The 27413-nt window shown below is 43.4% G+C and overlaps 1 protein-coding gene across 1 annotated transcript; it reads right to left on the bottom strand.

Annotated features, from left to right (window-relative positions):
* Positions 1 to 27199, bottom strand: fbxo38 (F-box protein 38). The gene is made up of 21 exons (XM_080746729.1): positions 27094 to 27199; positions 25389 to 25528; positions 24825 to 24979; positions 23869 to 24032; positions 23363 to 23528; positions 21365 to 21640; positions 20782 to 20875; positions 20109 to 20239; positions 19556 to 19726; positions 18449 to 18591; positions 17349 to 17535; positions 15659 to 15841; positions 15119 to 15295; positions 14184 to 14924; positions 12874 to 12974; positions 11471 to 11573; positions 10466 to 10632; positions 9410 to 9555; positions 6477 to 6580; positions 4952 to 5065; positions 1 to 4458 (listed from the first exon to the last, which is right to left on the bottom strand). The coding sequence occupies exons 2-21, from the start codon at positions 25520 to 25522 to the stop codon at positions 4280 to 4282; spliced, it is 3636 nt and encodes a 1211-aa protein (XP_080602855.1). The 5' UTR covers positions 25523 to 25528; positions 27094 to 27199; the 3' UTR covers positions 1 to 4279.
* Between the last annotated feature and the right edge of the window lie 214 nt (positions 27200 to 27413).

Genomic DNA, 27413 nt, shown 5'->3' with positions numbered 1-27413 from the left:
CTCCTCTCAATGTCCCTTATCTCCCTTTATTTATTTTCTTCATCAAGTGAAATAGTTTTGTACTTTTCTTATAAACATATAAACCAAACCATGGAAGCTCATTATTGACATCCACAGAGTCTATGCAGAGTGGTTTGCATACACCCGTTTCTCAACATATGGGTTCGAGGACCACCATGGGTCCAACTGGACACTTTTGCTGGTCTGTAACTCTCAGGGTGTAATTAAAGTAAATTACACCCTCAGGGTGGATTTTACTATGTAAATTGGGGTCTCAAGAGATAAATAAAGTGTATCAAATGGGGGTCGGTGGCCAAACTTGGGGGTTCTTTAAATTCAAAAGCTTGAAAATCATTGAACTAAATCAGTGGTTCTCAGAGTGGGAACTCTGTTGGTGGGTTCATTTATGGGGGTCTAAATTGACCCATACAAGTCTGTAACTCTGGCAGTGGACAAATGGAACCAAATGAACCCTGAAGGCTTAATTTGGTTCCATTTGTACACAGCCAGAGTTAAGGGGAAGACCTTGAAATTTAAAAGTTTGAGAAACACTGAACTAAACTACTCTGGGACACCAATCTCCACTGTAAAATCCTCAGTGCCCGTTTAACTATAAGGGTGTACCATTTGGGGGGGCGCTCTCCATTCCGACATGTCGCATAGAGGTTAGGTTTAGGGGTTAGTGTCGTAATGGAGACATGTCGTAATGGAGACATGCAACCGTACCATTTGTACACTTTTGGACTTACGGACCCGCAAGGCTCCGTTTGGACCGCCAGTGGTCCCCGGACCCGGCGTTGAGAACCAGTGTTTTATACACAGAGGCCAGGCCACGACAACGCAAGCAGCCATTCACTCCCACTCAGACAGTTCAGCATGGCAATGGCAAACACTCACCACACCACATTCACTCTATTGTATCCTCTTCATAGTTCAGACAGGACGTTCTCCATCCAACGTTAATGTTCTCAATATTTTAAAGGGTGCTCTTAAGTGATATTTTTTGTGGAGATAAATGTTTGTTAGCTTTATATTCTGAGTGTTTTTTTTTCTCTCTCTCTCTCTCTCCAATAACAGGAGTCTTCCCATCTCTCTAGGTCTTTAGTAAAAAAAGGAAAAAAGTCTTCAGGTCGGGATGTACATTTTATCCAACCAGAAGTGGGAACTCATTCAGGATACAGGATAAACAAGTGATAAAACAAATAAATGAGCAGACAAATGTATAAATTTGCCTGAAAAAAAATTCTTTGTGGGGGTTCACTGTCCTGATTGAATGAAATTTGTAACCAACCTAAAATTGTATTTTCCGTTCATTAAAGCGCTGGAGAAACAGGGAGACCGCTGTTACTGAATACACTCTATATAGCAATGATTACTATTGGGGGGGGAAAACAGCTTTAACTTTAACAAAGAAATGTTTGTGTTGACCAGAAATTATCTCTTACAGTACAGCACCTCTAATTTGGAGAAGGATGGGAAAAGGGGACAGCATTTAAATAAATGTAACTCATAGCTATTGGTCAGGCTGCCAAACAGACCATGGTCATCATCAGGAGAGTTACAGTATGTAGGAAAAACAAAAAGAGAGGGAGGAGAGGGGGAGAGAAGTGCTCTAGTCTTAAAATAGTTTGTGGATTCAGTCCACATGCGTTGGCTACCAGTGAAGACAACTCTATAGCTGTGGTTCTTAAAGTGGGGTCTGCGGAAATACCGTATGTGTTAATTAATTATGTTTAAGTTATTTTCTTTTAGATCTGCCACTGCTCTATTGCAGTGGTTCTCAACCTTTTCAGGCTGTGACCCCCAAAATAAACATATTTTAATTGGGGACCCCCGGCCACCCTGATGAGCACCAAGAGTTGAGGCATATAATTTTGTATAACAAGGTTCTCTTGTGATAATAGCCAATATAAATGCTCAGAACGCCTCGCGTTGCGAGGTGTTGTGAGCATGTAGATCGGCTATTTTCACAATTTCTGCCTCTAATATTTGACAATTTGGCCAATGTTAATTTGTCATTTTAGAGGTCCTCCAATTGTCGCTTTAGAAATGTGTAGATAACCTCTATACACTTAAACTGTATGTTGGTCTGTTTGTTTACTGTTGAGAAAACAATGTTACATTTAGCGAAACATCTCGGGACCCCCCAAAATTATTTGGCAACCCAACCCACAGGTTGAGAACCACAGTCCAGAAGTATTTGAGCTCTTACGGGTGCCTTGGGTCCGTTTGTAAGGCAACCTGTATGCTTTTTATTTAGGCTATCCATACAGTATGTACTGTATAGAGTCAACCCTCCACTTTCTCTGGGAATTCCTGCATTCCCTGACAATCAGCCTAACTACCATTCAAAGTAGAGCTCACAGCAGAGTACCATAGCACACCACACACGTTTATTATACGTGTACAAATCCTTGTGGGTTAACCATTTAAACCCTAATAGCTAAAGTTATTTAGCAAAAAAAGAATTTCGCTCGAATGTTTGCCAATACATGCCCGCGATGCTAGGGTTCGTTGGTTAAAGGTTTATTCATTCCTTCATGAAAGCAGGCATGCCTGCACTCTAAAGCCACGCCTTGATTGCCTTCTGTGAAACCCTTTCACTGAAGCTAATTAGGTGTCAAAAAGGAAAGATTATTTATTTTCTATTCGTTTCCCAGTAAAGGTAAAGGGAGAGGATTGAATTCAAAACTCTATCTATGCAGCCAATGTCTGCTTTCTAATGTGAATCGCTTACTGAGGTAAACGCAACTGCAACAATATTACACACTCACACACAAACTCTCTCTCTCTCACAAACACACACACACAACACTGGCACAAGCTTCCAAACCCAGAGGGTAGAGAAAAACAAATCTAAAAAACAAAAACAACACAGTAACATCACTTTTGGCTCTTTTTGACTACGAAGGGAGACCCTCCCCCAACCTTCCATAACCTGAAACATTACAGAACCAGTGACGTTCTGTGATGGTTTTCTGTTCACTCATATTCATAATAACCACAACAACCCCTGAAGGGACGTCATTAAAAAACAAAAATAAAAACAAAACAAAAATAGCCTAATATCTGCAAGCTCACAGCGGGTCGCAACATGTCACGTTGTAGCATTGTAGATCCATTTTCACTAGTTTAGAAAAGTATAAGTTACGAGTTCTTGGTTTCCAGAACTCAGGGTTAATACGAACCTCCTCAGCAGGGCTCCAAATGAGCTTTGGAGAAGTTTAATCTGAAACCCAGCTGTAGCGTTAAGGAAACTAATCCAGCACCTGTGAAATATACGTTTCACGGCACGACGAGGTTGGTTAAGCTCAACTCTTCTAGTCGAAAAGAGCCAATTGAGACAGAGCAGTCTAAGGGCACTTCTTCTAACTGATAGCCATTCGTGGTGTTGCGTGGCAGCAGAGGTAGACATGACAGCAAAAAAATAATAATAATAACTGGGACAGTTACACCTTTTTGAAGACCACGCCAACAACATCTACAGTATGATCCCTGCTTCTTTTCAACAGATCTTAGCTTGGACACTCAGCTTCTGGTCTGAAACGACATGGAGCTACACGACACATCGAGTCTTGACATGTTCATTAAAATCAAACAAGTAATTGGAAGCATTAGAAATTAACGGAAATTATGTCGGTTGAACAAAAGAAAGAAAAAAAGACTCCTATGTATTATTCATGGTGGTTTGTTAACAATTGCTGGGTTAATAGAAACAAGAGGGGGCAGTCGCATTTTCTGAAATATTAACAAAACCGAACTTGGGATCAATCAGTTCTTCTGGTTCAAGAAAGACAATAAAGCAAATTTCGCCAAATCCAAATGAATGCAATCAAACCAAAGAGAAGCCGACTTTGCCAGCCACCTAAACATTACCCGAGGTTATCTCAGGCATTGCTCCTAATTAGTTCAAACCAGTTAGGACTTGCACTGCCATACACTAGCCTGCAACGTCCCCAGTCTCTGCATACGCCAGACTGCATCCATCTCTGCATGCGCCGGCCTGCAACGTCACCAACATCTGGAGGGGGGACTCCTTCCCCTCGCCAAGCTAAGGCAAAGGTTTTGGCCTTACAGGGTACAGGAGTTCCCAGAGTTTGACACCAAAACCAAAACTCCTGGATTTGGATCCCAACAGTAGACTTGCTTAGCCCTACAGTAGCTCCAGAAACACGGCATCTACATTTTTGGATGCGACGGTGTTTGTTTTCGGAGCGCCCAGAAGGCGCAAAGTTGAGTTTTCTGGCGTCGGGCCTCTTGTCAAGAGGAGAGGCGGGCTCTAGATGTAGTCGTCCTCCACGGGTTCGCCGCGCGTGTCGCAGTGATGGACGAACAGCACCACTACTCTCTGGAAGACTCCCCTCCGGCTCTGCCGGCGCTCAGAGATCTCCTCCCCGATCGTCTCCATGCAGATGTCAGCCGACAGCTGGCCTTTACGCCGCGGCGCGTAGATGGTGGCTGCCACGGGACAAAAGGGCAAAACGGGGAGAGAAAGGCAGATGTGGTGAACATGAACACCAAAGCGTGGTCCCTTGAAAACCCTCTGTGCTTGGCAAACTTGACCAAGGTTGGCTCTGAACGGAGCCCACAGACAAAAACAATATTTGTTACTTCTAAAGTTTTATCTCACAAGTTTTGTACGCTATTATTTATTTTTTATCCTGGGCGCTACACCCCCTCTGCCAACCTGGGGAGAGCAACGGACCGACCTCACGCTTCCTTCTATGCATGGAGTCCAAGACGCTTCTTTTCACCTGACAGGGGAGAGATTCCCCGGTTGGACGTAGCGCCTGTAAGGAACACATTATTCCAACCGGTTCCTTTCCCCTCCATCAGGCTGACCAGGGTGGAAGAGGCAGAATAGAGACTAGGATTTAATTGATCCATTTGCAACTCTGACAGTGTATGTACAGTGTGGTGGGACATTTCATCATGCGTCAGGTCTACTCACTGCTCTCGTCATCTTCAAAGTCGTAGCGTGCGTAACCGTTCGGCTCGGCCGTCCGTAGGGTCCTCAACCAGGGGAAGTCTGTTATCATGCTATAAGGGGCACCATCCACAACTCCTACAGATAAACAAACGTTTGATTTATGGATAAAATAAGGTTTAACCACATGAACACTACTAGCATCTCTACTTTGGGCATGTCACAACATAGCTAGCCTCAGAAACCCAGGCTTCATTTGGCGATCGGAAGAAAATGAAGCCTGGGCGATCGCGTTATGATCACTGTTGGAGGAAGTGTAGAATTTCCCTAACCAATCAGAGTGCAGAGAACGTCACACCGAATGTGTTGACGTCATGACGCAGCAGCGTTCTCTGCGCTGAGCAGAGCAGCAGAGGGGGGAGGGGGGAGGAGAACACATGCTATTGGTCGGAGACTTGCGGTGAGACTCGCCGCGCCCGCCCATCTGCCTACACGAACTGGTCCGCGTTAGCCTAGTGTGCAACATAGCGGACATTCAGCAAAAACAGGCTGACATTCGGTGAAACATGGACAGTGGGCTTGTAGATCTGCTTGGTGTAGAGGGAGGAAAAGGAGGGGACAAAGTACTGTATAGAGCCCAGTTAACTAAGTATATAAGGTTTGAAGGGGTATTTGTACCGATCGGATTGGGAGCCGATAACATGATTTTCAAAACATCGGAATCGGGAGGCAAAAATCAGGAAACCCCTTGTCTTTATTTAAAAAATATAAGCTGATGAGCTTTATTTTTATTTTGTTTTGATACAATACCACACCAAGTGAAAAAAGAAGCTATATCCATGTTGGATAGAATGGATACTGTCATTTAAAAAAAAAGAAAAAACAACCTTAACACATTGACCGCCATTTTAACATACCTCCGTACTCCCACCTGCCATTCGTCTCCATAGACTTCCATGTAATTGGGTGTGCACGGATCATGCACACCCATGCCTAGATAATGCACCACGTGTGTCCACATTGCTCACAGCTTTCAAACAAAAAAATCCGAATGGAAATCCGTTCAGGCATTCATGAGATAACAGCCACTATGTTTAACAAAGATGGCTGCCAAAATGGCTGCCATGCTTGAAAGATGGGGTTGCTATGGGGGTTAAACATGCAATTTCGCGATTGCTATCATGCCTACTCCATTTTTTTGGGGTCAAAAAATTTTTTTGAATTTTTTTTTTTTTTTATTCTCGGGACTATCGGGCCTGGCGGGGAAAGACATTGGAATAATCTCGGGACTATCGGGCCTGGCAGGGAATGAGTTAAGGGACAAAATGGGAAGCATTTTTTTCCATTCTTTTTCCTTAATCCATTGCCGAAAGATCGGATCGGGAAAAATCGGGATCAGCAGATACTCAAAATCAAATTGGATCGGGAGCAAAAAAACGTGATCGGGACACCCCTAGGTATTTCCTTTTATAACACTTCTAACATATACTCAGGCTTTTGTGCGCACCCCCGGACACCCCATAAAGTAGTGGTAGTGTGTGTGCGTTACCCTCCAGCCTGTAAATGTCGCGTCCCCAGGGGTAGTTGGGATACTTCTTCACGTCTTCCTCCGTCCTCGTGGCCTCTGGGAAAAACTCGTACTTTATCAACTCCCTGAGGGACACAGAGACAGGAAGAACGAACAAATGAAAGAAAAAACATAGCAACAGCTTGAACTTCTATCAAAGCTATCGGGGGAGCCCAAACAGATGGTGAGCTTTTGGGGTAGTGGTTCTCAAACATTTTCACGTCAAGGACCTCCAAAACTGATAAGATAACTGATAATATTTTTCCATGGACCCCCATCTGAAAATATTTTGTTCCAGGGACCCCTATAAAATAGCAGATCTACAAGCACACAAGGCGTCACATCGCGTCGGTGCCACGCTGTGAGCTTGTAGATCTGCTATCTTTTTTGGGGGGAAAAAATATATACAATATAATATTATATACTATTAACTCATTGAGTGCCAATCCCGAACTAGTTCGGCTTTATTAGCGTATCGCAGAGTGCCGATCCCGAACTAGTTCGGCTTTAAAAAAAAAAAAAAAAATTGAATTTTTTTTTTTTTTTTTTTGGACCCCATCAAATCTGGTGAACATGATTTCAATCGCGATTTTGCATGTTCCACCCCCATACAACCCCATCTAACATACAGGGCAGCCATGTTTGTTTACATAACATGTAAAACATAATGGCGATTATCTCAAGAATGCCTGAACGGATTTCCAATCGGATTTTTTTGTTTGAAAGCTGTGAACAAACTGCACAAATCCACTCCAATGCAATCCAGGATTGCATTGGATTTTTTAGAGCTCATTCTTCTCTGTTTTTTTCCCATGCATGAGGTGTGCAAGGTTTAATCATGGCTAAGTTGACGAAAATAAGGCTTCTAAAATGCTTGGTAGCCAATAGCTAACTTCAAGCTAACTTCATCCTCTTCCTGTACATGCACAAAGGAAAGTGTTCAGGCAAGTCATGGCTGCAGGGCTTCTGCATATACCAGCATATCTCTATGGGATTTTCTATGGCCACTGGGCGCCCTCTAGTGGTGAAAGGGGTGGCACTCAAAGAGTTAAAGTGAACATTTTAAACTTAAATCTTTGACCTTTGCTTTTATGAAATATCAGAGACCATTAGAGTTTTGGGGAAGATGCTTCTTAACTTTTTCAGTGCCAGATGTTATTTATTATTGGGTTTTGTGCCAGCAAAAGCACCTTACTTTTGCGATGTTATAGACAAAGATGTATTATTATTTTTTTCATTATTATTTTTTTATTTTTTCCTTAAAGAGGTGTACCGTGGCTCTACCAGCAGTAGAGGGCAGCCTCATGCAAGAATTAATGTGAAAATGGCCCCAGTAGGCTCCTGTTCGTCAAGGCAGCTCAGTCGCTACAGAGCAATAGATCCAGAGGAAATCACATGGAAGTGTTTGGTTACTCCATTGATGCTAACGTCCAGTGGGTTTTTGAGAGTACTTTTACGGGAGCTGTCTCAACGGTACACACCCGCACGACCCCTCATCAGTTTACAGACATCAAACCAAGGTACAAAAGAACGAGCCAAAGAACGTACAATTGGCATCGCGCCGCCGGGAAAAATGGGGCGAACGGGAACGTTCAAAGCGTTGATAGAGTTAATGTATTCTATTGCTAGTTTAATCCAATTCTCTTTCATCTTATAAATATATGAAATCAGACGTAGAACTTTAATCCATGTGAACAACCGGAACATCTGGTTCATGGTAGAGATGAGACCATCATTTTCTGAGAGGATACGTCCATTCAAGCACACCTCAAGGACTTCAAGGCCCTCACATTTTGGCCCGGCTCCCTTCTGGCACAGACACAGAGCGACACTCTTAAGAGGTCCCTGGTCATTTGAACGTTTTAAAACTACAGTAAACCATCCGTAGAATCAGGCTCGTTCAGGAGGCAGCCCTGCTATTAATAGATGCAGTTTCACCCTTTAAGAAGACAAGTGTTTATAGAAAGTAGACAGAATGCAGGAAGGACAGGATCACAGTGAACATCCACAGACACAGATGGGAAGGAGGGAGGGGTGGATGGGGGCAGTGTCAGGTTATTATAGTTTTGCCATCTTTGTTGGTTTGACATTTTTCAGTTTTACTTATAATGTGGGTTTGCTGGTTTAGTTATGTTTTCAAAACTTTTAAATGCTTAGTGATTGTTTAGTTTAAAATTTGGGGGCTTTTATGCCTTTATTGATATGACAGTAGACTGACATGGGAAAGAGATGGGGAGTGACACACAGCAAAGGTCGTCCGGAAGGGGATTCGAACCCGCAACATGCTGTCAGGCATTGCAGCCTAGGGTGCCCGGCTGCCCGGACCACCACACTGGCAGCCCGGGCCAGTTTAGATTAATTTTAGTTAAAGGATAATTCCGGTCTAAATGGCTTTCTTACCTTGTTTTGTTGTTACTTTCTCTCCAAAAAATGGGTGTTATTTGATCAAAATAAGCATCAGTGTCCAACTTGATCAACCTGACCAAAGCCCACAAAACGGCAGAAGCGGGGCTTCTATCGTCCACTTATTTCCATCGCTTTAAGATCAATTTTTTTAAGCCTGGAGTATAATGTTGTTGCTAGATCTATAGTGTGTGTATGAAGGGGTGATATGAGACGAAAAAAAAAAAAAAAGGATTTTAAAACGATGGAAATAAGCCCCTCTGCTCCCGTTTTGTGGGCTGTGGTCAGGTCGGCCAAAATGGACAATAATGCTTATTTTGGGGACAAATTAACAACAAAACAAGGTAAGAAAGCCAGTTAGACCGGAATTCTCCTTTAACATTTTTTAAATTGTAATATGGATGTAATATTGAAATATTGAAATTAAAATGAATGTTGTAAAAAACAAAAACAAATGAAAACGAAATGAAAGACTGACGTCCCCCCCCTGTCAGTGCAGTATGGCTACTCACTGGCTGATGTTGGCGATGGTGTCCATCCAGCTGCGGATGCGCACCTTGTTGCGGACGTTGGGGGGGTTGCTGAACTCGTGCACGATGGCGATGTGGTAGGGGTACGGGCCCTGGAACAACTGACGCTCCAGAGCCAAGGAATCAATCTGGAACACAGACACGTATAGAGTAATTCATAATGAATGAGTTGAGGAATTACATTTTGTATAACACGGTTCTATAGTGAAAATAGCAGATCTACATGCTTACAAGGCCTCACGTTGTGAGGCGTTGTGAGCATGTAGATCGGCTATTTTCACAATTTCTGCCTCTAATATTTGACAATTTGGCCAATGTGTAATTTGTCATTTTAGAGGTATTAAATTGTCACTTTAAAGATTTGTTTTTTGGGGGCTTTTATGCCTTTATTGATAGGACAGCAGACTGACAGGAAAGGGGGGGAGAGACGCGGCAAAGGTCGTCCGGATCAGAATCGAACCGCCGCCGCCACCAGGCATTCATGCCTATGTGGCAATGCCTAAGTGGTATGCACCTGGACCAGTAGGCCAGCGGGCACCCTCCAAACTTTAGAAATGTGCAGATACCCTCTATACACTTAAACTTTGTGTTGGTTTGTTTACTGTTGAGTGAGGAAAACAATGTTGCACATTAAGTTAATCATCTGGGGACCCACCTAAATAATTTGGGGACCCCCCTGGGGGTCCCGACCCACAGGTCAGAACCGGTGATGGACTGAAGACTCACCTCTTCAGACTCCACCTAAACCCATAGCACTACTGTAAGACTCCCCTTCGCTCAATGACCATTATATGAAGCTAGATAGCATTTTTAGGTTTTAGAAACGTTGTTTTACTGATTATGTGCGTGGTCTACCTATGTTATTGTTTTTCTAGATTGATATTCCTATGCATTGTTATATTGTTGTTGATGTACCGACATATTATCTTGCTTATTATATTGATGTATTACCTGCTTATTGTAAGTCTCTTTGGATTAAAAGCGTCTGCTAAATGCCTAAATTGTAAATTGTAGACAACATCCCATGATGCTACTAACCTGGTGCATGGGGCGCATGTAGATGATGCGGTTCCTCTCGGGGGGCATACGTAGAATCTGGTCCAGGACCTGTTCCATGTTGAGCTTCTTGCACTGGGCGTAGTCGAAACGGTTCACTATGGGAGCGTTCTCCACCCGCAGCTGCTTGAGCACTCTGCACCTGGTGGCTTCACAGAGGGACCAGAGGAAGAGTAAGAAGCTACTAATTAAAGTATTAGTAGGGATGGGACAATGTGAAAATGTCATATGACGATTATTGTGACCAAAGAAATCGTGATTTACGATATTATGGCGATAATCAAAAATATCCCCAACATCCATTAGCCTGGGGTGGAACATTTGCTCACAACTTGTGAGCTTGTAGATCACCTATGTTTTGGCAAAGATTTAGTAGAGTGACAAAAAGCTCACAGCGCAGCACCGAGTGCCGTGCTGCAAGCTTGTAGATCAGCTATTTTTGAAAAGGTCTGAAAATGTGAGCAAATCTTTGAATATATGTATTTTTAAAGCGAATATTTCCGAAATCAAATTTTGCTTCTGGGGGTCCCTGTACAAAATATTTTGAGATGGGGGTCCGTGGCCAAATACATATCATTTTTGAGGTCCTTGACATGAAAAGGTTTGAGAACCATTGACATAGAAAGGTAAGCTTTTCAGAAACCTGTTCGGATTTAGGAGAGATTTATAGAATCGGGTCAAAAGACTTCAAAAATAGCAGATCTACAAGCTCGTGAACAGTTAAACAGTTAAAGCATAAAATAATGGTTAAAGTATCAATGCGTAATAATGTGTACACGGCCTAAATTGGTTAAAGTGAAACAATGTCTACAGGAGGTCAGCATGGTAAAGACAGAGAGGAGTGCTAATGAAACAAGCACAATCACAATGATAAGGGACTGCAGCTAGTAAACAAATAGCCTTGTAACTTTTGCACACACACACACGCACACGCACACACACACACACACACACACACACACACACACACACACACGCAATACACACCATGAACAAACATCATCTTAGGACAGTCCTTCAGGACAAGATCCGTGATTCCACAGTTGGTCAGCGTGATGCCCACAAGGTTCTTGCTCTTCAGAGATAAAACCTGTGACAGAAAATGTAGCTGTTGTTACCAATTTCAATAACTACCACCAGAGTATATGGCTCATGTTAAAAGTAAAGTGACTTTCTTTGGTTAAAATAAGTATTAAATATAGGAATATAGAAATATGTCGACATCTATTCTAAGATAGCATCAAAGCCAAGTTGTTGGCCATCACTAGTGTGATGTAGCTAGGCTAGGTTCTAAACAAGAAAGCATGTTTACTGTTGTTGCACAGAAATTAAGCACTTTTACATGAAAAGAGTGTATTAGATTAATAGGATATAAATCATGATATTTCCCCCCTAACAAATAGGCCAATCTCTCAGTTGAATCATGCAAAAAACATACATTATTCGACTAGAGATTGGTAGTCGACTAAGACCCATTTTGATCGATTAGTCGACTAATCAACTAATCAAGGTCATCCCTACTGACATTATTTATGGACACCTCTGGCATCCATGGTGTTAAAGAGCTGGAGCGACAGAGAGGCTTCTGTTACTGAACAAACACTCTACAAAATGATTACTATCACAATATAGTGCTTTAACCTTTCAACAAAAATATCACTTATCCTAACTTTAACAAAATATTATGACATTCCAAAAATAATGTTAACACACTGAGAGAAATTAATCATTAGGCTGTCATAGTGTCATACCGTATAGTGTATTTATTTCATTAGGTTGTTTAAGACTAAAGACACTTTGCTATTGCGGCTGTGGTGCCGACAACACCTGTAGCCACTGTAAGAGTAACAGCTTTGCAGAAGAGTATTATATACGCATAGTTTCGTCACATTCTTCTTGGAATACTTTGTTTGGTATGCCCATGTTTTATTCTAAATTTGTAATGACTGGCTAGACTAAACAACTCGATTCAAATGTTTTGAGAAGGCGGGCACAAGACCGGATCACACAGGTTAATTTGGAATAGAAACAAGTGAGGTTAGCCAGAGTGTACTGTACAGTTACCCGATCATCTTCAGTGACATGTTTTAATGTACTGTGTACTTCTTTTTCCTTGCTTCCCCCTTGTCACATTTCAGTTTATTATGCAGTTTATTATGCAGATATATTGTGGTCACTTGTTCTCAAGTTTTTGTTTTTAGGTTATTTCATTAGCTGGTATCCCGGTTTCTTTGAAGCACTATATCCTTCTCTATGAACGCAATATGACGATGTTAACTTATCTTGCAGTTTATTTACTACAGTTCATGCTTACTCTACCAATTTCCACTGTGCAAGTGGCTCTAGATAAGAGCTTCTGCTAAATCCTTAACCTTTAAATGGTATTGTACCTGTACGTGGTCATCTTCAGTGACAGGATCTGATGTGCTGGTTGATTTGTCAGCAGTTCGCTTTTTTCTCTTTGTTACATGAGGCTGTGTTCTTGACAGGTCTAAACAGAATAAACAATACATAATTATTAGAATAGCATATTAAATCAGGTAATAGGAATATGAATTCATTCAATTATTTCAATATTACTAATAGATTGAATTTCCTAACAAAACATACAGACTTGTTAATAAGACCGGTTGTAAAATATCCCTAAATATTCAGCATAACAATTGAAAGGGGTTGATGATGTATTCATGGGTTGCATTTGTAGTCCTAAACCGGCCATATTGAGGACCAACACAGGTGTTCAATGTGTCTGATTGGCATAGAACCAATGATCTACGTTAATCAAAATACCTGTGTTGGTCCTCAAAATGGCTGGTGTAGGACTACAAATGCAACCCATGAATTGTAATGAATCAGACCATATTGGGTGCGTTCTAAGAATCTGTTCTGATTTCAGAGCGCTTTGAGTTTGTCAATATCAGTTAATTTACTAACGGTTAGAGTAGATACTCATTAACTAATGATGTCCAGGGGGTGTTCTTGCACATCATGGCTGGGGGAAGTACTTGTTTGTACATAGGGATGGGACGATAATCGTTATCGTTTATCGTGATAAAAAAAAACACTCACAATAATCGTTTTTTCACTCTCTAGTCTCTACCAAATGTCTTTGTCAAACATACAGTACAACAGATGAAACACACTCTGACCTGTGCCACTAGGCTGTAAACTGGAGCCATGATTTAAGGATAAGGTGAGAATGAAACACAAGTGCCCCCTAGTGATTGTTTTGTGTTATCTGAGGCCAGGCTCAAAATATGGCAGCATGTTGCAATGCCTTGCACAATCCCTTGACACACATTTTACTTCAGTTCCTTTATATGTGACCGATTCAGGTTTTTGCAAATCAATTATTATTATATTTATTTATCTAGAGTAGCCAATAATATTTTACCCACCTTTTCTCCCCTTTGTAGTTGTTATTTATGCCAATTAATTCCTCCCCAAACACATTTATGTGTGGTCACTGCTGTTGTATCCTACTGACTCGCCTGCCACTGGGGGAAAGTAGAGCTCTCGATAAAACAAATATATATACCCTAACAGACCAGTCAAAAGTTTGGACACATATTTTTTTATGTCCCTAATCAGCATGTCCTATGATAAATGTGCAAAATTTCTGTACGTCCATCCGTGCGTCTGTACTTCCAGTATATCCTTTCAAACGAGCAAAATCATACCTGGCTGTAATGCATCTTACCTTCCTCAGGAACCAACGGAATAGAGGACATTTTGCTGCAGGAACGAGTCCAAGGTCGCCTGGGAATAAAACCGTCCACGCCACTGCCCGACTGCGGTGGAACTGAACCGGCCACAGACTGAAACCCAGGAGGGCACGGCTGCGTGCGCGCCTGGCCAGCTGAAGCCGCTCCTCCCCTGGGTACGCCGGCTCCAGACGTCCCTCTGGATCCAGTAGCAGCAGCAGCAGCTCCGACTCTAGACGAAGCCTCTCTCCCGACCCCCATCTCCCCGGCCCCCGTTCCCACCCCGGCCCCTCCGGTCCTGGCTGCCGACGGGCCGCCCTCTGCGCAGCCGCTGTTTGCTCCGTTTCCGGCGGCTGCTCTGTGGGCAACCCTCGCCACAACCCTCCGCCTGATACGCACGTCCTCCTCAGCCCTCTCTGCACCGGCCCCGGCACTTCCCGGCCGTCCGCCGGCCTCCGCGGCTCTGCCGGGAGCGGCGGCGGCGGCTGTGGCCGCCCCCGGCCTGTATGTGGGCGCGGCTCCCTGCCTGGCCCCGGACGCCACAGAGCCTTTGTTACCGTTTTCTGTAGCAGCCTTCATGTCGGCTTTGATCTGTTCGCTGGTCACCTGACAGCTCTTTTCACAGCAGCTCTCGGCGGCGTCTCGAGGCTCCGGCGTCTTTCCCACCACCGCGGCCGGCGCTGGCGTCGCTACCGCGGGGCCGCCACCTCGCCGCCGCAGGGGCGTCTTCCCTTTCCCTGAAAAATGGCATCATGGAAAAATATCATGGTGATTAGGGCTGTCATGATTAACAACATTTAAGTTGACGATTCTTTTACTTCACCTGTGATGTGAAGGTTTATATCAACTACTAATGAATGTGGTCTAGTATTGCCCCTTTAAATGAACACTCAGGATTGTACAGTGGATGTGTTGTGAGGCTCAGACGTACGGCTGTGTGTGTTGTCCGTGTCCTGCTGCTGAGGACATGCTGCGGTGGGACTCGGCCTTCCAGCCTGGCCCGCCGTCTCCTCCTCGCTGTCCGAGTCCGAGATGACCGGACAGGGAGGTTTGGTGGCCTGCGCTGCGCCCGCGCTCGCTCCGCTCTGACGCTTGAACCCACTGGGACCTGGACCATGGCACGGAGATATCACTTTCAGAGATTTCAACATTTTTAAACTGTTAATTCAGCCCAGCAAGCTGTCAAACGAAATTGATCTATTGTTGATATATACAAAAAATAACACTCTTCTCCATCATTAAATTAAATCGACAGAATAATGCAGTGGTTCTCAAAGTGGATTCTAGGTTCATTTATGGGGGTCTAAATTGATCCATACAAGTCTGTAACTCTAACAGCGTACAAATGGAACCAAATGGACCCAATACTGTCAGATTTAAGGGGAGACCTTGAAATGTAAAGGTTTGAGAAACACTGGAATAATGTATAATTACAGCCCTAATAAGAACTAGAACAGCCATTGGTGCAGACCTGCCCGCTCCTCGTCGGGAGCACGTGGGAGTTGACTGGGCTGACTCGGTCCAGCTTGCGCCACCTCCTCCAGCACCTCCTCTTTCACCACCTCCATCTGAGGCTCAACCTCCATGTTCTCCTCCAATAGCACCTCCTCCTCCTCTTCGTCCTCGTCCTCCACTCCGTTCAGCTCTACTGCCTCTGGGGAAGGAAAAATGGGACTTTCATTAAATAACCACGTTATACCCTATACCAAGGGTTTTCAAAGTGGGTGATGGGGCACCCTGGGGTGCCGCAACGGCAGTCCAGGGGTGCCGCGAGATAATTGTAATAATAATAATAATAACCAAAATGGCTATTATCTCAATGCTTTCTTCGCAACATAATCACTAAAATATTGTCACTGTTGGGCAGAAATCTTGTATCTCCAAGTTTCAAAGCCCTGCTTCATCATACAAGACTGTCGCACAAAACAAGCACACAACGCCTTGTGTGCTTGTAGATCTGCTGTTTTCACTAGTTTAGTACATTTTATAGATGATAAATACAAAACGAACGGTTTTGGACATACAAGGTTTCCACCCGACAACAACGATATGCTATAAATATAAGGTGCTGGGAGTGAAAATAATAATGTAGGGGTGCCTCGGATTAAAAAAAAAATGTTTGGGGTGCCCTGAGACAAAAAGTTTGGGAACCCCTGCCCTATACTATGGTATTGGTACCCAATAGGCTCTGGCGTTTTTTGACGACGAAGGGTAACCCAATTCCAGGACCTGTGAGGTTCTGTGATGGTTTTTTGTTTACATTTCCATCATAACCAGCACTACCCCTGAAGGGGGAGGTACGCATAAACAAGATTATGACATAAGTGAAAATAGCAGATCTACTTACTATCTATCTAAAAACTACATTTACAAGCCAACAACATGTCTCATTGTGGCATGTTGTGAGCATGTAGATCTGCTATTTTCGCTCTTTTAGACACTTTTGAAACTGTAAGTTCTGGGTTTTGGGAACCGGGTTAGTAGTACCTCCTGAGCAGTGCCCCAGATTAGGCTTTCGTAAAGTAAAGCCCTGCTTCATCATACAAGACTGTCGCACAGAACTAGTGAAAATAGCAGATCTTCAAGCACAGGTGTTGTGTGTAAGGCAAGGCGTTGTGTGCTCTTAGATCATTGGGAATTCTCACTTGCTTAAATCATTTTAAAAATGATAAAATACAAAACAAACAGTTTTGGACATACAAGGTTTCCACCCAATCATGACGATATGGAGTTCATAGTTCTCTGCTGGAACTGCTGCCCCCGTGACCCGGCTCCAGCTAACTGGTTGAAGATGGATGGATGTACCCACTCACAGACAGAGACTATGGGCTGTATTTTGATTGTCTTAAGTACCAGCTCTCATGCCTTAACTTAAAGGCCTGTCCATGATACGGTCTCCGACCACCGAACCTTTCGTCGGAGAGTTCTGACTTTCCAAAATGCAGCTTTAGGCACTCTAATTCGGGGTAATTCAGAAGATGCGAGTGACGTCATTTTGTAGTTGAACCGGACCTTTCTGACGAAAGGTTTTCTGGTCGGAGACAGTATGGACAGGCCTTTAAGTTAAGGCATAAGAACTGGTAAGTAAGACAATCAAAATAGATCCCTACGTGTATGTGAGTGCGCGCGCGTGTTTGTGTGCTTGTGCATGTGTAACTTGCCATCCTGCTGCTGTGGTTGTCTTTGGTTGTTGTTGATGTTGTTGTTGTTGCCAGGCGCTGGAGGCGGGGGCAGGTTGGCCTCGTTGTTGTTGTTGTTCTCGTTGTCGTTGTTGGAGTTCTGGTTGCTGACCAGGGCTGAGGACACGCCGATGCCCGTCCCCGCACTGAGGCCCACCCGGGCACAGCCCTGGCACCGCAAGACAAGAGCACAAGTTTTCAGGCCAAGGACCCCTTAGTTGAGAGAGAGATGAAGCAGCCAGGGACCCACACAACTTTGTCAAAGATTCCATATCGTTTCATTGTTTGACACCCTTTGTCGTAAATAGCAGATCTACAAGCTCACAATGCCTTGCAGTGCGAGGCGTTGTGAGCTTGTAGGCACGAGGCGTTGTGAGCTCACGAGGCGTTGTGAGCTTGTAGATCTGCTATTTTTGGCTAAAGTTCTCCGAATCTGGTTATGAATCTGGCTAAAATTTAGATTTTCTTTTTTTCTTTCTATCACACACAAAGATTTGGAGGACCCAGACCCCCTGTTGAAGACCCTTGAATTAGGGCCAACAGTTTCATCATTGAGGTGTCAATATCAACAATAAATATGGCTGTCGAGATGCGAATGGTGATGCAAACACCATAAGGTACAGTAGTGATTACGTGATATTTTTCAGTTAAAACAAAAGGTTTATTGTGAAAAGGTGAAAGCTGTAGTAATCATTGCTATATGTGTTAGTTCAGTAACAGGGGTCTCCCCAGCTCTCAATTCCTTCTCTGCCACTACAGATATACTTTATTTACTGTTTACTAAAGAGCTGGAGAGACCCCCGTTATTGAACCAACGCTCTATAAAAAACGATTACTATGTGAATATAGAGCTATTTAACCCTTATTTTAATACATGGGATGCCTGTAATGCCAGTAATCTACATTAGTTATGGTAAAACTATGGCACTCAAAGTGTTAACAACAAAACAGAATCACTTGCACCTTTAACTTTGAAAATGTCAAAATGGATCTCAGAACTGGGATGAATTCCTAGGTTAGGTGTGTATGAAACACAGATGAATTCCTAGGTTAGGAACATATAAAACATGTGATGTCGGTACCTTGGGTGGTTCTCTGAACATCTGGTCCAGACATATGAACTCCAGGCTGGGCAGTGATTCTATGAACTGGGAGAAGGAGTCCAGTTTGATGGCGTGACAACGTACCAGCGTCAAGTCTACCAGGCGCGACCACCGCGACTGATCTGAAAACACAACACAGCATAATGCTCATTTTCACGTTAACCATGGAACGCAAATTAATACTGAGGTAATGTTGAAAATCGTAACCACTTGTGTACCCTATATACTTTATTGTATATTATATTATCGCTTTTGTCAAAGAAGGAGATCGGCAAAAGGCAGGTCGTAAGAAGACACCAGCAGGGATCCTGGCAACTGCCCAGGACTGGCATCTCTCTGTAGACCTGGAGAAGCAGTTGAGGTTCCCCCAGCACATTGTCTGCTCCGCCCTGAGGCCAGATATCCTTCTGGTCTCAGAGAGCACAAAGAACATCATAATCATGGAGCTGACAGTGCCGTGGGAGGACCGCTTGGGGGAGGCCCATGAAAGGAAGAGGAACACATATGAACACCTGGTCTTCGACTGTCTTTCAAAGGGCTGGAAGGCAAGGTGTATGCCCATCGAAGTTGGCAGCAGATTTGTGGGGCACTCACTCCCTGGGCATGACAGGAACAGCAAGGAGCAGAGCCATCGAGAACATCACCGAAGCAACTGAGAAAGCCTTGAGATGGCTCTGGATTCGGAGAGGAGAACCATGGGGACAAGTGAGTGCCACCTGAACACAAGTCGCGGTTTGATCAACCGCAGCTGTGTTGAATGGGAGAGGATGTCTGATGTTGTAAGACCCGAAACATCTGATGACCTCAGGTTACATCACTGATGATGTGTTCAGGTGCATCAGAAGATTCTGATGTATTCAAGAACTATTACCGCAGTCCCCCCAGCGATCTGTCCTTTTTTACACCAAATCTCTTCTGCAGAATATAGCCAACATAAGCTTGTTTCGAGCTTGTAGCTCTGCCACTGTAAAAAGTACGTTTGCCTATTTTGCCGGAATGTTCGCCCATTATTCGTGGATTTAATGTTAGATAGGCAATATACTATAAAATATTGAGCAACCATATTTGCATGTGTGTTCTGTCTACCTGTGATCCAGTGATGAGGGTTGTGCAAATGAGGGCAGTTGTAGATGAGCAGGTATTTAATGTTGGTGAACACCTCATTGACCGCCCACATGCCGATGTCGGTGATAATGCCCGGATTCTCAATGACGTCAGCCAGGCCGTATCTGACCAGCTCCGAGTGGCTCATCTTACCTACACAAACAAACGCACAGAACACACCGTATGGTCAGTGGATGAGTTGTAGGTGGATTCCAGGCCAGGTGTCACTGCTTAAATCAGCCTTCACCCATCACAATACCGGTGAGATTATATGAAAAAATAACTTTAGTTTATTTGAAACAGTTACAGTAGGACTTTAAATGTAGGAAGGTCCTCGCCTCGATTCAGGCTTGTGGCCTGTGTTGAATCATGGGACAACATGTTAATCCTACTCTCACTGTCAATCACCACTTGCCCCGCCCTAACAAAGCATAAAATGCCACAAATATACTTAAATGATTTTATATATATATATATATATATATATATATATATATATATATATATACTAAAGTGATAAATGCATAGAACTAACATTGCAGGAGGAACTCGTCCACGTATCCCAGGTGCAGAGTCTCAAACTGAGGAAACTCAAGTTCAGCCATCTTGAGAGCTGAAAAGACTCCGTCTTTGGTCAGAGAAGGTTGGATGCGCACCTCATGGAGCCTACAGCACAAAGACACGGTTAATTACTGCCAACAAATAAATAATTAATTGATGTAAGAGCAAAATGACCTTGAATCAATATGTAAGTGATATTTTAAGGTAAAACAAAAGGTTTCTTGTTTAAAAAATGTTAACGCTCTATATTATGATAGTAATCATTGCTATAGAGGGTTTGTTCAGTAACAGGAGTCTATGAGTCTCTCCAAACATGTTCTGGTGGGTCACATATTTCATCCAATCAGAAGAGAGGACCAATTCATCAGCTTCCATTTTCTAGGGTCCCACTTGCAATTTTGTCTCTCATGTCTTTATGTCATCACTTCCAATTTCACTTGTGTATCCTGTGAGTTCTCGCTGCTGATACAATTGGTATCCTGACCTACAAATGCATTTTATGTTTACGAAAGAGCTGATAAGACAGGGAGACTCACATTATAGCAATGAATACCATCAGAATACCGAGCTATTTAACACTTTTATTTGAACAAAAACTAAAAACATTTAACACTGACTGATAGTGTTATGCTCAGCTCGTTGCCTACCTGCGTGCAGCAGTGATGATGAGGTAGCCCAGGTCCACTTCTAAAGCATTCTTGCACGCTCCAAACACGATGGTGTGAAGGTTACGAAAGCCCCCTGAAAAATGGACACACGCACGCGCACGCACACGCACACGCACACAATATAACAATCAAATCAATAAACACTCACAGTCTCACACTAAAGCAGGCTGCATGCTAGTGACAAGTCTGACAACACATTGCACACAAACCTTTCTGAGCCTCTAACATTAAACACTAAATGAAAATCTATTGCTCTATCCCTCCAGCAGCACTTTTCACTCCATTCTGAATGGAAGCAGAACTCAACATGAGTCCAAATGGACCCTCATCCAACTCCGACTTTTCGTCTGAGAGTTCCGACTTTCCGACGTGCAGCTTTCTTAACTCTAATTCGGGATAATGCTTCTCAGTCTATGCAAGATTGCGAGTGTATGTACTGGTAATTAAGACAATCAAAATAGAGCCCTGAGTGTTTGCGGTCCGGGACCGGTATAAGTTTAGCTCAGTGATTCTGAACCTTTTTAATTCCAAGGACCGTTTGTGGACCCCCAATTGAACACACCTGATCTCCAGCTGTCTTCCACTACATGCTGAATGAGTCCTCCCAGGAATGGGACTCTAACCAGCTCCAGTTGTTCCAGGTTACGAGCCGACGCCAGGCCCGTTACCAAGGGGACGTACTTGAGGGAGTTGGTTGGTCCGGCGCAGTTGCGCATCACAAACGTCCTGAGGCTTACGCACAGGAAGTCCTTGAAAGGCTGTGGCTTGGTGAGACGGACCCACTTCAGATAAAGGTGACGCAGCATGGACACGCATGGGATCTCTGGAACGTTCACACCTAGCAAACACAAAGGCTTCACTAAGACCTGAGGCTGATTCTTATATGTCTTCTAAATCCTTCTAAGGTTTTTTTTGTCTCCACCAGCCGAAGGCATGGGGGAGAGTATGTTTTCCCCTCCGTCCGTCCGTGTGTCCGTCCGTCCGTCCGTCCGTGTGTCCGTGTGTCCGTCCTCGCAGTTTGTGTGCAGCTAATCTCAGTCGCCGTTGGCCCGGTCGCTGCCAAAGTGAGCACACACATTCCCTGGATGCCAATCTAGAACCTCTGCCCTAAATTTTTCAAATGGGCCTTTTCTAGCGCCACCTAGTGGCCGATGTTCGCAAAACACATTTCTGTGCACTACTCTTACAGATTTTGTCCAAAAATCCTATAAATCGGTAGGCAGTATCTCAACAGTCATGTGATCGACACGGATCTGTCCGATTTTGCATATTCCATCCTGATTGGCTAAGATTGGCTTCCAAAGTTTGTAGGATTGAGCCGTTTTGGACAAAATGCCTCAAATCACAAACGCAAAGTGCAATTATCATGAAATCGTGCACACACGTTCCCACTAGGCCGAGGAAGAAATACCACTTAAATCATTTTTAATCAGCCTCATGGTGGCGCTATAACAGGCCGATTTGTGGTTTTACCTATAACTCCACCGATCAGTTTCAAACTTTGTAAGCGCACTCCCTAGAGGCTAAGGATAAACCTTTACCCTGCATTTTTCACATCAGCCTTTTATAGCGCCACCTTTGGGCCGACTTATGTAAAACACATTTTTGGATATTACTCCTTGAGATTTTATCCAAAAATCACGCAAATCGGTACACAGTATCTCTATAGTCATGTGATCAAGTCCGATCCGTCTGTATTTCATATTCCATCCTGATTGGCTAATATTGGCTTCCAAAGCTTGCAGGATTGCTCCGTTTTTGAACAAAATGCCTCAAATCATCAACGCAGCTTGCGATTACCGTGAAATTTGCCACACATATTCCCACTAGGTCAAGGAACAAATGCTACCTTTTTCACATTGGCCTGTTATAGCGCCACCAGCAGGTAGACTTTAGCAAAACTCATTTTTGGAACACAATGCTTAAAATCATGCATGCAGCATCAGATTGCCATGAAAGATCTAAGGTGAAGAACATATGCCACCCTTTTTACATTGGCCTATTATACAGTAGCACCACCAGGACGCACGGCCTGGTGGAGACCTGTGCTCGGAAGAGCACTGCTTCTAGTTTAACTATGTTTCTATGTTCAGTGGTTCTCAAACTTTTTCATTTGCAAAGCCTTAAAGGAGTAGTTCACCCCCAAAATGACTTTTTTTCTATTGATTACTCATGCCATGGAGAGTAGAGTTCAATAATATTTTTAGTTTTTTGACACATTCCTAAGACAAAAATTTGATTCGAGTAAATTTACCCCCATTGATTCCGGATGGGGACCCGTTTCGAAACGGGTCCCCATCCGGAACGAATGGGGGTAAATTTATTGTTATCACATTTTTCGACAAAAAACTAAAAATATTATTGAACGCTAGTCTCCATGGCGTGACTAATCAATTGAAAAAAAGTCATTTTGGAGGTGAACTACTCCTTTAAGTCAAACATACTGTATATTCTCTATATGTTTGATGCCAAAAACAAATTAAATCATTAATCACAATTACTTGTGTGACAATTAATCGTCAAGTGAAACGTCATGACAGTGACAGCCCTAGGTACTCACCCACTAGATGCAGGGTCTGGATCTTCGCGGTGATGGGAATGGTCAGCTTGTTCTCAGCAGGAATGGGGAAGGCGCCGTTTCGGTTGCGGAACTTCCCCAGGATGTGAACCTGAGGCATGTAGTTCCATATGGCCTCCACCAGCTCCAGGTGGGACGTTTCCACACCCTAAATGTTAACAGAGGCCTTCATTTATTAGGCACTGGTTTTCAAAGTGGGGTCCGGGGACCCCCAGGGGTCCTTGAGGGGGTTCTGGGGGGTCTCCAGCTAAATATAGCATCAACATCAGTTTTACCACGTTAAAAATATAATACTTTGGCTATTTGAAATTAGCCGATCTACATGCTCACAACCAGTCGTGATGCGACACGTTGTGAACTTGTAGATCGGCTATTTGCAAGAATTCATGAACATATTTGAAAAAAATTGAATATTTTTGAAACATTTAACAACATAAATGTTGCTCTCGGTCTCTCGTACGTGCACACGCATACACAAACACACACACCAAGAGATTGGGACAGGCTTGCAGTGCTTCCAGTACTCCAGGTATACTGAAAGCCTCGAAGCCTCGCACTCGTCTTCGCTCCAGGTATCGAGGGTGAAGGCCGTACAGCTGCTCCAGGTCTGGCATCTTCTTCAGCAGCAACAGAAAGCTGCTGTCTGTGAAACCTGCACCAGACCACAGCACGCAGCACAGTTAAAGGTAGTAGTAATAAGTAGCCTTGCCAAGCCATATGGCACATAGGTCTGCACTCCTGCTTCTGTAGCGTGAGGTGGCTTCATGTACAAGTAGACCCCACAGGACATCAGCTAAGCAGCTCACTGGCCTTGTGGTTAAAGTGCCCAAATGGTACCCAATGCCTCCCTGCTTGTCACTCAGCATCCAGGGTTGGATTGGGGCCATGTCCCTGTGAGAGCTAAAGAAGTGTAAGTGATTTTTTTGGTTAAACAAACAGTTTTGGTTAATCGTTGCTATAGAGCAAGGATATTCAACAGGGGGTAATTTTACATGAATCCAACACAACACTACATAATATGTAGTGGGGGGTCCCTGCTTAATCTTTCTGTCAGCTAGGGGGTCCTTGCTGTATAGTGTTAGAGTGAGTGTTTGCAAGTACACCGCTTCAATGTTATAGTCTTCCATTTTCTATTTAGTCTACTCGGTTATTGACCAACTCTGTGCAGCCCTAGATCCATGGGCTGCCAAAATCCACCTTGTCAGCTTTGGCTTTCGCGGCCCAGGCTCCAAGGTTCTGAAATGACTTGCCTGAGTATCTAAGGATAGCTAAGTCTAAATCAGTGTCATCTTTTAAATCATTCTGAAAACACGCTTTTATATCAAGACCTTCTCTTCTTGAACTTTTGGAATCTTTTTTTTTTTTTACTCGTTTACCTCTTGTTTTAATTGACTGTTGTAACAATGTTTAGAAGCATTTAAATGAAGTGTATTATTATTATTACAGTGTTCAGAGTAGTCCTTGCCTGAAGGCATGTACTCCCACCATCGGCTGGCACACAGATCCACTACTTTGACGACTCGGAGGTAGAGAGTAACAGCCTCGTGCAGCTTTTTGGACAGACACTCCATACACATGATGTCCTTCATGGGCAGGTATCTATACACCACAACAAACAAAATAAACAAATACATAAATAACCAAATCAATGCGTGTTAGAGCAGTAATTCCCCAACCTGTCGGCTGGGGCCCACTGGCAGACTGTGAGGATAATGCATATGGTTGGTCCCCCAAATAATGGGCAAAACACTAAACTGTCCACACTCCGAAACTGAACTTTTCGTCGGAAGTTGAAACTTTCCGACGTGCATCTTTCCGAACTCTAATTCGGGGTAATGCTTTTCAGAAGTCGCGAGTGACGTCATTTTGTAGCTGAATCGGACCTTTCCGACGAAAGCTTCGGTTTCGGGAGAGAGTGTGGACTGGCCTTAAGATTTTAATTACAACACGTTAAACCCCTGGGAACCACTGGATTAGGCCAGCTCTTGGGACAAGAAAGCAGGACTACCTGAAGACGTGACAAAGGACTTCATGTGACAGCTCATTGATGTAGTCTTTGGGTTCGTCATGTCTGGGGACGGGCGCCCCACCACCGCTCAGCCCCACGGGCTGAATCTTCGTCGACTTCCTCCTCGGACCCATGACTTTCTGCGCAGGAAGATGCACATTGTTGATTTACTCTCACGAGTGAGCATCAAGAAACAGCAAAGGAGGAAAAGGTGCTTTTGTTCAGAGACACAGTAAAAAGCCACAAAGCCTACAGTAACTTGGCAGTAGTTGGAATCGGATAGAACTTTGTCTGAAGGATGCCAAAAAGGATGAAGGATGCAGGATGAAGGATGCCAAACAAAAACAAGTTTTACTCTTATGTACCTGTACAAAAGACGTAACAATAAAGTACAACCATGAACCTTGTCTTGTGTATTTTCATTCACTGCGCCTGTCAGATTGCCTCCCTACCTGCGCGCTCACCTCTAGTTGAAAATGAATTATAGGCATGGCAATCACTCCCTAGGCAGGGAAAAGCCCTTCACAGAGCAGAAATGTTGCCATGTTATTATTTATTCCACAACACAGTGGCATTTCCACTGACATTTTTAAATATATAAACGTCATCCGAAAAAGTACTAAAATCTTTTACTTAAAGTAAAAGTATCAATACTGCAATGTCAAAATACTCTGTTATAAGTAGAAGTCCGGAATTCAAAGTTTACTTGAGTAAAAGTACACAAGTATTGGTAGCAGATGTAGATCTGCTATTTTCAAATGACCAAAATGGCAGGTGATTTATGTATGTTTTGTAATAATAATCAAAATCTACAAAGAAACTATTAACTAAAGTTTTCAAATAATAGGAGTAAAAGTACAATATTTACTACTGATATGTAGTGGAGTAGAAGTAAAAGTATTGCAAATTGGAAGTACTCCAGTAAAAGTACCTCAAAATTGTACTTAAGTACAGTACTTGAGTATAGGTACTCAAGTTACTTTACACCACTGCATGTCATCATCATGACAGTGTACAAAACAAGGTGACAACAAGCCAAAAGAGATGGCAGGACACAAAGCAACAGAGATGACAATGTTTTTAAGCATTAGGAAACAACCCTTATGAAATAAACATAATGTAGCAGCTGTGCTACTGTACTTCAGCCACATAAACATTCTTTACCAAGTTCACCCTTTACCAAATTGAGGCAACTTGATACTAAACATGAAGAAACTTCGTTTTTATATCATGTTCTCACCTGGTAAAGATATGTTCATTTTTTACAAAGCTACGTAACGTCAGACAGACACAGCTAGCAGTAGCTCGTTAGCATAGTAGCAGCTAACAGCATAGGGTACTTTTCTGCCCCGTGCTGCATAGATCAGAACATTCTTCAACGTGTTCACTAACGACACATTTCATGCAACCTAGTTTAACAATAGCTTTGATTGTAGTTCTGACATCAGAGAGCACACAGGCCCTAGTTGAGTGGATGTTGCATTTGAACAAGACCAGTTTATGGAGTTCAATTCGACCTCGACACCACGCTCGTCGTGCCTGACGATTCTATACGAGGCAAAAGCATCTACACTATGTTCATACCACACAGGTCCCCTTCTCTCCGATCTCAAACCATCATCAAAGCCAACCAGTTAGCACTGCAGGCAGGCTAAATAAAAAGCCCTTATAACCAGTGAAAACTGTTCAGTCTCGTGTCGCTCACCTGTCTCCTGCGTCTGCATGCAGCGTCAAATGGTTTATCCACAGATAAACTTGGTGTACAGTTGGTTAGCTCAGCGCTAACAGTGCTAACATGGACTGTTGTTGGTGTTGATGATGCTCACAACAACACTGACTGAGTGAGGTGGAGGATGATGGTGCGTTCACATGCTGCTCGTAAACGGGTCCACTTCTTTTTTCCCCCCCGTGAACGACGATGCGTTCGTTTGTTCTCGGAAATTAAGCCCTGGTGACGCGAGGTTACTCGGAAATAAAAGTTAAAATTCACACGAACCACATGGTTCTATAATAATATGGACTTAA

Source organism: Nannobrachium achirus (assembly GCF_963921795.1).
Source record: "Nannobrachium achirus genome assembly, chromosome: 17".
In the NCBI taxonomy this organism is placed as follows: domain Eukaryota; kingdom Metazoa; phylum Chordata; class Actinopteri; order Myctophiformes; family Myctophidae; genus Nannobrachium; species Nannobrachium achirus.
The sequence above is the reverse complement of the archived record's forward strand: the minus strand, read 5'-3'. Positions and strand labels throughout refer to the sequence as shown.